The sequence below is a fragment of the Podarcis muralis genome, chromosome 17 (genome assembly GCF_964188315.1).
Source record: "Podarcis muralis chromosome 17, rPodMur119.hap1.1, whole genome shotgun sequence".
Classification (NCBI taxonomy): Eukaryota; Metazoa; Chordata; class Lepidosauria; order Squamata; family Lacertidae; genus Podarcis; species Podarcis muralis.
In genome coordinates, this window is record NC_135671.1 from 860,138 (window position 1) to 871,080 (window position 10,943).

At 44.9% G+C, this 10,943-nt stretch overlaps 1 protein-coding gene across 3 annotated transcripts in view; it reads left to right on the forward strand.

Annotated features, from left to right (window-relative positions):
• Nucleotides 1–10,775, forward strand: part of CTC1 (CST telomere replication complex component 1) — a 29,504-nt gene extending 18,729 nt beyond the window's left edge. For all 3 annotated transcript variants that reach the window (XM_028713091.2, XM_077921263.1, XM_077921264.1), the window contains 8 exons: nt 2,859–2,965; nt 3,432–3,600; nt 4,869–4,949; nt 6,242–6,401; nt 7,877–7,941; nt 9,101–9,266; nt 9,393–9,519; nt 10,510–10,775. In XM_028713091.2, coding sequence (XP_028568924.2) covers nt 2,859–2,965; nt 3,432–3,600; nt 4,869–4,949; nt 6,242–6,401; nt 7,877–7,941; nt 9,101–9,266; nt 9,393–9,519; nt 10,510–10,619 — 985 coding nt within the window. In that variant the 3' untranslated portion in view covers nt 10,620–10,775. The remainder of the gene's footprint in view (nt 1–2,858; nt 2,966–3,431; nt 3,601–4,868; nt 4,950–6,241; nt 6,402–7,876; nt 7,942–9,100; nt 9,267–9,392; nt 9,520–10,509) is intronic.
• Nucleotides 10,776–10,943: the final 168 nt, after the last annotated feature.

The following is a 10,943-nucleotide window of genomic DNA, read 5'->3' on the forward strand; positions in this document are numbered from 1 at the left end:
TTGAATAGGGTGTGAGCCTGTGACCTGGCCCAGGAACTAAGGATTTATCATTACAAAAGACTGGCCAGGCTCCCCAGGCAATCCAATCAAGTAACCTGCCAGACAGGAGATGAACAATGACAGGAGAAAAACAACATTCAAATTTCTGTTTTAGACCGCCTTTTCTGTGATATAGGTATGATGTATCTGAGGGGTGGTCTTAGGTTACACCCCTTCTGTGATGTATGTATGCTGTTTCTGGGGGTGGTCTTGATCTACAGGGTGGCAATTTCAAAAGTCTTTATAAGCCCTTGCACAGCATTTTTGGGGTCCTCTTCCTTTCCTGCATGTGAGGGGAGCACCCTGTTGCAACAGATCAATAAAGATCAGGCTTACGAGCTGCTTTGCTTCTCAATATTCTCTGGTTGGCCTCTATTATTCTTTCTTACCAATAGGGAATCTATGTAAGGACTCTATATGGGCTCTTTGATACCCCATAAGGGAAAAGGGCAATTTTTGCTTACAACAATGTCCTGACCCCTTCAATCCCATACCTCTGCCACACACCTTTGCTTGAATCTGCACCTCTTCTGCCTTCAGCTTCATGTCTGGAAATGGTTCCTTCACAACTGGGAAGTTTCCACAGTGATGATGCTATTAGGGAAGTGGTTACTGACTCAAGCCTGCGCTGTTTTTGTGTGTGTGGGATGAGGAATATCTGATGCTTAGCTCCATCTGCTGCAATCTCTGTCTTCTCCCTGGATGTTAATGAAGGGCACAGTTTGCCAGTCCTTGCTTTTGTCTTGTGCCCGTCTGTCAGTTGCCTCCTTTCGTCGGCCTTTGCCTTCAGATTTATTCCACTTTCTCTGCTCTTGTCAAAGAACTTGGCCCTCTAATGGCGTTGATTTGCTGCCTCTACTTTTGCTCCCATTTTCCGCGCCCCAGTTTTGACCACAGATGTACCAAGTAGATACCACTTCGGTGTTTGCTACCCTGAACACCTTTGGGAAGAAAGGCAGGGTAGGAATTTAATCAATAAATCCTGCTCTCACTCAACATGGTGCCAACTCAAGAGCCATAATTCTTCCCCGTTGAAGCATCTCTCCTATTGAGACATGCTGACACTCCAGGTGCAATAATAATAATAATAATAATAACAATAAGAATAATAATAATTTATTCCCCGGCCATCTGTGGCTCGGTTTCCCCAGCCACTCTGGGTGGCTCCCAACAGAATATTAAAAACAAGATAAAACATCAAACATTAAAAACTTCCCTAAACAGGGCTGTCTTCTAAAAGTCAGATAGTTGTTTATTTCCTTGACATATGATAGGAGGGCATTCCACAGGGCGGGCGCCACCACCAAAAAGGCCTTCTTCTTGGTTCCCTGTAACTTGGCTTCTCGCAGGGAGGGAACCGCCAGAAGGCCCTCAGTGCTGGACCTCAGTGTCCGGGCTGAACGATGGGGGAGGAGACGCTCCTTCAGGCATACTGGGCCGAGGCCGTTTAGGGCTTTAAAGATCAGCAGCAACACTTTGAATTGTGCTCGGAAACATACTGGGAGCCAATGTAGGTCTTTCAGGATCAATGTTCTATGGTCACTTTAAGAGTACAAACATACTGGGTTAGGAATCTGGCCGTTCCCAGAGATGGAAAGAAGATAAAGTCCCTACTAGAGAAGAATGGCAGATTAAGTTGATAGACTATGCCGAAAAAGCAAAAATGACCGGAAGAATCAGAAATCAGGAGAGCCAAAACATTAATAAGGAATGGAGAAAAATTATAATTTACCATAAAACCCGTTGTAAACAGTTAAAATTATTAGTGGGATTGCAGTAACGCTTGTAATGTAACGACAAATTATGGATATAATGGAGATGCAAAAATATGTGTCAGGGCTGCCTCAGGTCCCAGCTCACAGAGGACCAACGCCAGTCCGTTGTTATATAAAATAGTCTTTATTGAAGTTCAGTTTCTCATTTACAGCCACGGCGCGCAGCTCTACGTCTTAAACCCTAGACCGCCGAAGCTCCGTCTGAGTCTCCTCCCCCCAGACACCAGTTTAAGACCCTAGCCTTGCTCCACCTCTTCCTTTGTTCTTTCCTCCTCTGGGTCCGCCTGTCTGCCGGGGTTTTGCCCTTCCTAGACTCTTCTGACGCTGAGTCCCCCGAGTCTTCCCCCTCCCTCCGGCGGGCTTTAGGACCTGGTTCCCAATCTGGGCTTCCTGCTGTCCCGCGCGCCTGTACATTTGAACTTGGCGCGCGCGCCCAGCCGGTCACCTTCCTTCTGACCGTTACACTGCTCCTGTCGCTGCTCCCCTCTTCGGGGACGCTAGCTGGGCCTGACTCCTCCTCCCTGCTTGCCGGAGGAGACGCTGACTCTGACCTATGGGACTCTTCCCCCCCACTACGCTCTGGTGGGGAAGCTGGCCCTGATTTCCAGCTGCTGCTTTGGGAGTCCCCGCTGGCCCCTTGTTTCTGGTGTGTCCCCCCTGGGACCCCCCTTGCCCTGACCATCGGCGCCCCCTTCTGGGAATCTTCTGATTCACTGGAGAGGCTCATGGAATCTCTCGGGTCACTGTCATTCTGCCCTCCGCTGCCCTCAGATTCTTCTCCTTCGCTCTCCATTTCCTCTCTCCCCTGTGCCTCTGCTCCTGAGCCCCTGACAATATGGATTATTATAAAAGACGCAGAAGGAAAAGATTAACAATAAGACCCGCTAAAGGGAGGAGGGAAGTCCAGGAGAGTCTTTAGAATCTTGTTTTTATATAGTATGCTCTTTATGTGAATGTAAATTTCAATATGGAAAATCAAATAAAATTTTGGGTAGAGAATCTGGCCGTATTTGAGAAACTCTTAAACCTGTTCTCATTCATCAGTTTCACAGGCTCCCTGGTCTCTTTCTCTGGCCTAATAGTGCAGAGGACTTTGGTTCAATCTTACGTTGGAAAGAAGTCGCCTGGAGAGGTTTTGATGCAGCAGATGGGTGAGAACCTTGAATGTACTATAGAAGGAGCATTTCTGGTCCAGGGCTGAGCCCATAAATAAGACACATGGACCTGTTCGGTGCGTCTGGGTCAGGCAGAATGATTCTGCAGAGCTGCTCTTGTGCCAAGTCTGTAGATCTGCCTTTCCTAACTTAGGGTACCGTATTTTTTGCTCTGTAAGACTCACTTTTCCCCTCCTAAAAAGTAAGGGGTGATGTGTGTGCGTCTTATGGAGCGAATGCAGGCTGTGTGGCTATCCCAGAAGCCAGAACAGCAAGAGGGATTGCTGCTTTCACTGCACAGCGATCCCTCTTGCTGTTCTGGCTTCTGAGATTCAGAATATTTTTTTTCTTGTTTTCCTCCTCCAAAAATTAGGTGTGTCTTGTGGTCTGGTGCATCTTATAGAGCGAAAATACGGTATTTACTGGATGAGATCCAAGTGTTGCCTGTCTTCCTCACACTTAGGTAACCTCTTAACTCGGGATTACACCGTGAAGCTACGTGTATCACCTACAGCTGGTGCCCCAGAAGTGCTGGATGTGTACATTGAAGCGGCATTCTTGCCCTACCTTTGGGGTCTGCTTCCTGGCGCCAGAATTCTCTTTCAGAACTTGCAGCGCAAGGTTTCCATCAGGTATGTGGATCCAAAAGGTGTTGAAATGGGCTTAGGCGCCTACTCTGGGCTGGTTGGTTTGTTTGCGCTGACCACCACCCAGGGCTGTAGCTACGGGGTGTTGAGGAATACTCCCGCCAGGGGCACAGGCGAGGAGTGTGTGTGCAAAATTGGCTAAAACATATGTCCATAAATATGTCTATACAGTGGTACCCCTGGTTACATACTTATCGTATTTTTCGCTCTATAAGACGCACCAGACCACAAGACGCACCTAGTTTTTGGAGGAGGAAAACAAGAAAAAAAATATTCTGAATCTCAGAAGCCAGAACAGCAAGAGGGATCGCTGTTCGCTGTTCTGGCTTCTGGGATAGCTGCGCAGCCTGCATTCGCTCCATAAGACACACATACATTTCCCCTTACTTTTTGGGAGGGAAAAAGTGAGTCTTATAGAGCAAAAAATACGGTAATTCGTTCCGGAGGTCCATTCTTAACCTGAGGTACCACTTTAGCTAATGGGGCCTCCCGCTGCTGCTGTGCCGCCGGTGCGCGATTTGTGTTCTCATCCTGAGGTAAAGTTCTTAACCCGAGGTAATACTTCCGGGTTAGCGGAGTCTGTAACCTGAAGTGTTTGTAACCCAAGGTGTTTGTAACCCGAAGTAAATAAATAAAATAAATAAATAAATAAATAAATAAAATGTAAATAAAAATATTGTAAATAAAATATATAAATAAATAAAAATATGTAAATAAAAATAAAAATAAAAATATTGTAAATAAAAATATTGATTATCTCCGCATAGGAAAAGGTTTTGAATGGGTGAAGGGTGGGGTTGGAGCAGAGGCGGAAAGAAGAGCTAATTTGTCCATGGCTGGGGGCGCAATCTGGACGGTTCTGCCAGGGGCGCAAGATCACCTCTCTACGGCTCTGCCACCACCCCAACCTTGCCATGCTCTCATTGCTAGATACAGCACCTCTGTATCTGTGGATGTCAAGTCCGTTGGGGACACAACTGATTATATGTTGAACCATTAAGTTATATGAAATTCCGAGGGCTCAACAAGGACGTTTTAAGGTTGGCGCAGTTACAAAGAGGACTGAGTCAAGCCCAGATGTCGCAGTGGTGTGCTGTACTGGGGTGTGTGTGTGTGTGTGTGTGTGTGGAATTAGCAGCTACTCTGAGCTCCAGTTCTTTGGGAATCCCATTTCTGTCCCGTGGCATTGATATATTTCTTTTAGGATAACAGACAGGCTGCTTCCTCGAAAAACCAAAACCTCTGTATTACAGATTCAAAAACGTCTATTGTACATACATTATGTCCAGCTGCGTGTCTGTTCTGGCTGCTGCACCCCAAGACCTTTCTTCCCTGTGAGTACAAAACCCTTGACAGCTCTATCCTCTCACCCAACTCTCTACTGTGTTTGGCAAATGCGTTTCATTTTTTTCTTTTTTCTTTCCTTTTTAAAAAAATCTTTTTAATTTGCTTTTACCGGCACAAGTTTACATTCAAACAGCTTATGTAATCATTTCATGAGATTCTCTGTACAGTGGTATCTCGGGTTAAGTACTTAATTTGTTCCAGAGGTCCATACTTAACCTGAAACTGTTCTTAACTTGAAGCACCACTTTAGCTAATGGGGCCTCCTGCTGCTGCCATGCCGCTGGAGCACAATTTCTGTTCTCATCCTGAAGCAAAGTTCTTAACGTGAAGCACTATTTCTAGGTTAGCGGAGTCTGTAAGCTGAAGAGTATGTAACCTGAAGCGTATGTAACCCGAGGTACCACTGTATTCCTGACTTCTCCCATCCCCTACATGGGTCCTTATTACAATATTTATGACATATCAGTCCGTTCTCCAAATTTTCAATTTTTCCAAATTATCCATAGTTTTCGTTACTTTACAAGTGTATCTCAAAGTCCAGCTAAAGTTTTAACTTGCTTACAATGGTCTCCTAGATATATTATAAAATTTCCCCATTCTTTTTTAAAGTCCATATCTTCTTGATTCCTGAGTTTCCCAGTTAGTTTTGCCATCTCAACGTAGTCCAGCAACTTGGCTTGCCATTCTTCCCTAGCTGGGATTATTTCTTCTTTCCATCTTTGGGCTAGCAACATCCATGCAGCTGTTGTCGCATACATAAAACGTCTTTTCTGTTCCCGTGGGATCTCAGTACCTCTAAGTCCTAATAGGAAAGCTTCTGGTTTTTTAACAAAAGTTATTTTAAACATTTTTTTTTCAATTCATTATATACCATTTCCCAAAATGGTTTTGTTACCTTACATGTCCACCACATATGGTAAAAGGTGCCTTCCTTTTCTTTACACTTGCAGCAGAAATTTGAACTTGTTCTATACATTTTAGTTAATTTAGTAGGGCTCAAATACCCACTGGTACATCATTTTCATATTTAGCGTACAGGATGCTGTGAATTTCAAATCTCTTTCCCAAAGCCTCTCCCAATCTTCCATCTGTATTAAGTCCTTTGCCCAGTGTATGATAACCAATTTAACCTGTTTATCTTTTGTATGCCATTCCAGGAGCAAATTATACATTTTCGACAGTATTTTAGTATTGCTTTCTAGAAGATCTTTTTGAAACTTTGATATCTCATAACTGACACCTTTCTGTTTGTCTATCCTTTTTGTCTTTTTAATTTTAGGCAGCTGGGTGCCGCCTCTGCTCCTTCCGTGCTATATTTGTCCAAGATAACACCTGAGCCTTCTGGTCTGGGCCAAGCACAGCTTGCCTGTCACGTGACGTGTGTCCTGTCTTTGTCCCTCCACTGGAGCTGCTCCCTTTGCAACAGCATCTTCACAGAGGTGCCCAGCAAACTCATATCCTCTAACTAGAACCTTCCTCCTGGTATTTTTCTGTGCAAAGGGGGGCATATTTTTTAATAACAATAATTTTTATTAGATTTCAATGACAATAACCCAATGTTAGCCTTATTATAACAGTGCCAAATTATACAATTACTAATCCCAATCATTCAGATGCCAAATTATATAATTTAGGTGGCCTCCGGCGTGCTAGAATTGATGGTTTGATGATTTACTTTGTTCTGCTTTCCAACAGCTTATTTATCTCCATTACATTCCAGTCAAAATAACAACCCCTTATACTATAACTGCAATATTAATGACATCCGCTTCTCTTGACACATTAAATGATTTATAAACCCAGAGGTGAAGCATTCAAACTACAGTGGTACCTCGGTTTTCGAATGTCTCCATTGACGGACATTTTGGTTTACGAATGCCGTAAACCCGGAAGTAAATGCTTTGGTTTTTGAACACGTCTCGGAATTCGAACATGCCCCACACTTTCGCTGAGTGCAGGATCCTGAGGCTTAACTGTCGGCTTTTGAGTTTTCGGTTTTTCAACGATTCAGAACTCGAATGGTCTTCCGGAACGGATTACGTTCGAAAACTGAGGTACCGCTGTATATCCTTCTTCCTCCTGTGTGTGACAGTTACCATATTTTTCACTCCATAAGACACTTTTTTCTTCCTAAAAAGTAAGGGGAAATGTCTGTGCGTCTTATGGAGCGAATGTGTGGTCCCTGGAGCCGAATTGCCCAAGGGCAAAAAGTAGATCGTGCTTTTTTTTTTGAAAGAGGGAAGGGGGTGTTGAAACAAAGCCGCTGATTGTTTGCCCATCGGGAAGGAGATAAGGGACACTAGAGATAAAGGAGGCTGCCTGGGAGGGGGGAGGTAAAGACAGCAAACTTGCAAAGGGGGGAAACAGGAAGACTAAAGCAATAAGGAGAGAAATTAGAAGAAAAGGAGGAGCAAAAAACTGCTCTAGCTAAGGAAAAGACACTAAGGCAAACAAGAGGGAAGGGGGTGTTGAAAGGAAAACAGCTGATCAGTGGGATCGGGAGAGAGATAAGGGGCGCTAGCGGAGGCTGCCTGGAAGGGGGGAGGTAAAAGCCCATGGATCCTCAGGATTTTTACATTGGGTCACCCCAAATTCGCCATCAGATCACATAGCATGTCCATGGCTACAGCCTGCACCAAAAAAATCATACATCCACTGTTTCGTTCGGAATATTTTTTCTTGTTTTCCTCCTCTAAAAACTAGGTGCGTCTTATGGTCAGGAGCGAAAAATACAGTATTCTGTCCGTGGTTTTCCCTCCTGTCCTTGTAAATGTTATGTCTATCTATTCGCATTTTTGTGTGGCGAAAGCATTCAGTTGTAGGAACCCTGCACCTCTATCCCGACGGACATTTACTTGTTTACCCCCTCAGTGAGAAGTGACCTGAGTTCGCCATCTTTCTCTCTCTCATCCAGGGAAGATGTAGCCAGTATAACCCACCTTGTCTGTCGCGTACAGGAGTGTGCAAGGCCCGTGCCAGGTGAGTACAGTGGATTAGATTTGAGGTGAATTTGCTTTCCACAATCTTCCTTTGATGTGGCTTTGAAGGTTCTGTTTAGCCAGAGTCAGGATTTGAATGCGATGTCTGTGCAGCCTGAGCAAGTCTCAAAGTTTGTCTGGTTTTGCTCAGTCCCTTTCAGCCCCTTCAGCCAAGTTTTTACCTGCCCCATAGCTGACATGGTATATGGCACCAGGTATAGGGTAGACGGGGGTGGCTTGGCCAAAAAGTCCCCATGGGCCAAATGCCAGCGTCGTCTATGGGAGGTTCCTCACTTGGACTGTACTGTAAGCCAGTTTAGTAGACTGTCAGGCATGGAGAGTCCTCCTCTCCCTTCCGTAACTTCACAAACAAGAAATAACAAGCCGTTTATAATTTATAGTTCTTTTATTCAAGCATCAGGTTGCAAGCAAAAATCCACATCTTTCCACAGGGAGAGCAGTTAGCCACTCTAAATCCTCCCACTTCTGTCTCCCGCAACATCCTGGGCGCCAACGGAAAGTCCCTCCTCCTCTTTGCGTCCTTTGTTCTCAAATATGGACAGACCTCCTAGTTCAGGGGCCGGCAACCTAAGGCCCGGGGGCCAAATGCGGTCCAATCGCCTTCTCAATCCGGCCCACGGACGGTCCAGGAATCAGCGTGTTTTTACATGAGTAGAATGTGTGCTTTTATTTAAAATGCATCTCTGGGTTATTTATGGGGCATAGGAATTCGTTCATCCCCCCCCAAATATATAGTCCGGCCCCCCACATGGTCTGAGGGACAGTGGACCAGCTCATGGCTGAAAAAGGTTGCTGACCCCTGTTTTAGTTTGTGGGGAAGGAGGTTCCCCCACACTAACGACGTCTCGGCTAGCTGCTCCCTCCCTTCTCTTTCCCTTGCTATTAACTCGTAGTTACGTAACTCCTGTCTAAGCTGCTCTGCGTCTGTGTCTCTCACTGAAGACAAGGGTGTGTGTGTGTGTGTGTGTGTGTGTGTGTGTGTGTGTGAGTGAATCTTCCCCCTCCGGCTCCTCTTCGGAGCTAAGCTGATCTGCCTGAGAATGCATTCCCCAGTCCTCTGCTTCAGGCCATTCCCTGACATAGACCACCATTCCGAGTCAGAATAATTTTGTGATCTCCTTACTCCTTCAAACCTTCAGAATCATAGTCGAAGATGGAACAAGCGAATTTGTGGTGGTGTGCAAGAACCAACAGGTGCAGAAAGTGCTGGGATTGAGCACCAAGGAGTGGGATGTTCTACAGAACCATGTTAAGAACACGGGCACTATTGGCATTCAGCACAGTGAAGTTAATACGGCTCCTGGGGTGAGTGGCTTATTCTCCTCTGGTTGAACTGCTAACCCCGTACCTGAATTACGAATTCTCCCTAGTGAGCTTCTCTGTGTATTTCACTTGCTCAGTCCACTGCCAATCATCTTCTGTTTTTGATAGCAAACTGAGGAGCGTGAAGACCTGATCACCTGGTACTTGAGAAGCTTATGCAGAAGCCCAGTTGTCTGTCGGCCTGTCCTGTTGACTTTCAGACCAGATAGAAAGCCCTCGGGAGATCACGAGGCAGGTAGGTAGATATGTGTCCTCAATCTTATCGGAGCTGAGATGTCATGGAGTGGTTGGATGAGTGGCGTTGTGGTCTACACCACTGAGCCTCTTGGGCTTGCCAATCAGAAGGTCGGCAGTTTGAATCCCCGTGATGGGGTGAGCTCCCGTTGCTCGGACCCAGCTCCTGCCAACCTAGCATTTTGAAAGCACGCCAGTGCAAGTAGATAAATAGGTACCGCTGTAGTGGGAAGGTAGACAGTGTTTCTGTCAGTGTGTTCCATTGCACCAGAAGCGGTTTAGTCCTGCTGGCCACATGACCTGGAAAGCTGTCTGTGGACAACGGCATCTCCCTCGGCCTGAAAGCGAGATGAGCACCACAACCCCATAGTCACCTTTGACTGGACTTAACTGTCCAGGTGTCCTTTACCTTTACTTTTTTCACATAACCTAGTTTTTATTGAACTAGTTGAAAAATATTTACATATTGGGAATCAGAGGAAAAGGGCAAGTTGGCTGTTGGCTTGCACATTTTAAAATAAACCGGGGGGGGGGGGGAATCAGGTTTGGCAATTTGATTAATATATCTGTTTGGGGTTTTTTGTGGGTTTATGATGGGTTGTAAGAGTTTCTCATCCATGGTCCTATAGACCTCTGGTGATTTATACTTTCAGGACCAAAAATCTGGAGATTGTGGAATGTTGTAAAGGCAATGAACTCTTAACAGGATGTCAGCTTCTTAAATTTAGAAAGAAAGAAAATTGTAGGTGTCTAGGTATCTTTTTCCAGCTTATAGTCCGAGCTTAGTGTTGTCCTAACCAACTTTCCCTAAGGAAATATCTGAATTTTTAGGTAGCTCAAATAATGTTTTAAAAGTAAATCAAATGAAAAAAATAATACAATGGAATTGTACAATGGCTACATGGTTGTTTGGTTTCAACACCCCAAATCTTACGTGGAATGTTGAGACTTCATTTTTTAAAGTGAAACTGTGTTTTTGTTTTTCCCCAAGGCTTAGGGCAGTTGAGGAGGTTTTTCTCCAATGGCTTGGAGTTCCTAAGTCAGGCGAGGCAGCGGTGGAACTTGATGTGTCTGGATCTCCAGGAGGCGACACGAACGTGAGGCTTGTGACAAAAGGCTGTACATCTCGGGTCTGATCCTGCTGCGGAAGAGCAATTACGACATTTCTGCTTCTTCCATGCAACCCATCATTTGGAGACACGTCATTTACATTTCTCATATAAAATGCAGTAAATGTAATAAACCTGAACAAATCTATTTTGTGGCCTTTTAAAGATATTCCTAATTGCTGTCGCAAAAATAATACTAACACTCATTTTAAACATCTAGCTTGTTTTTCTGTCATGCAGATATGACTATTAATTTTCACCACCTTTCGTGTATTCTAGCCAATTTTTTGCAAATTCTGGCACTGACCGTTCTAGC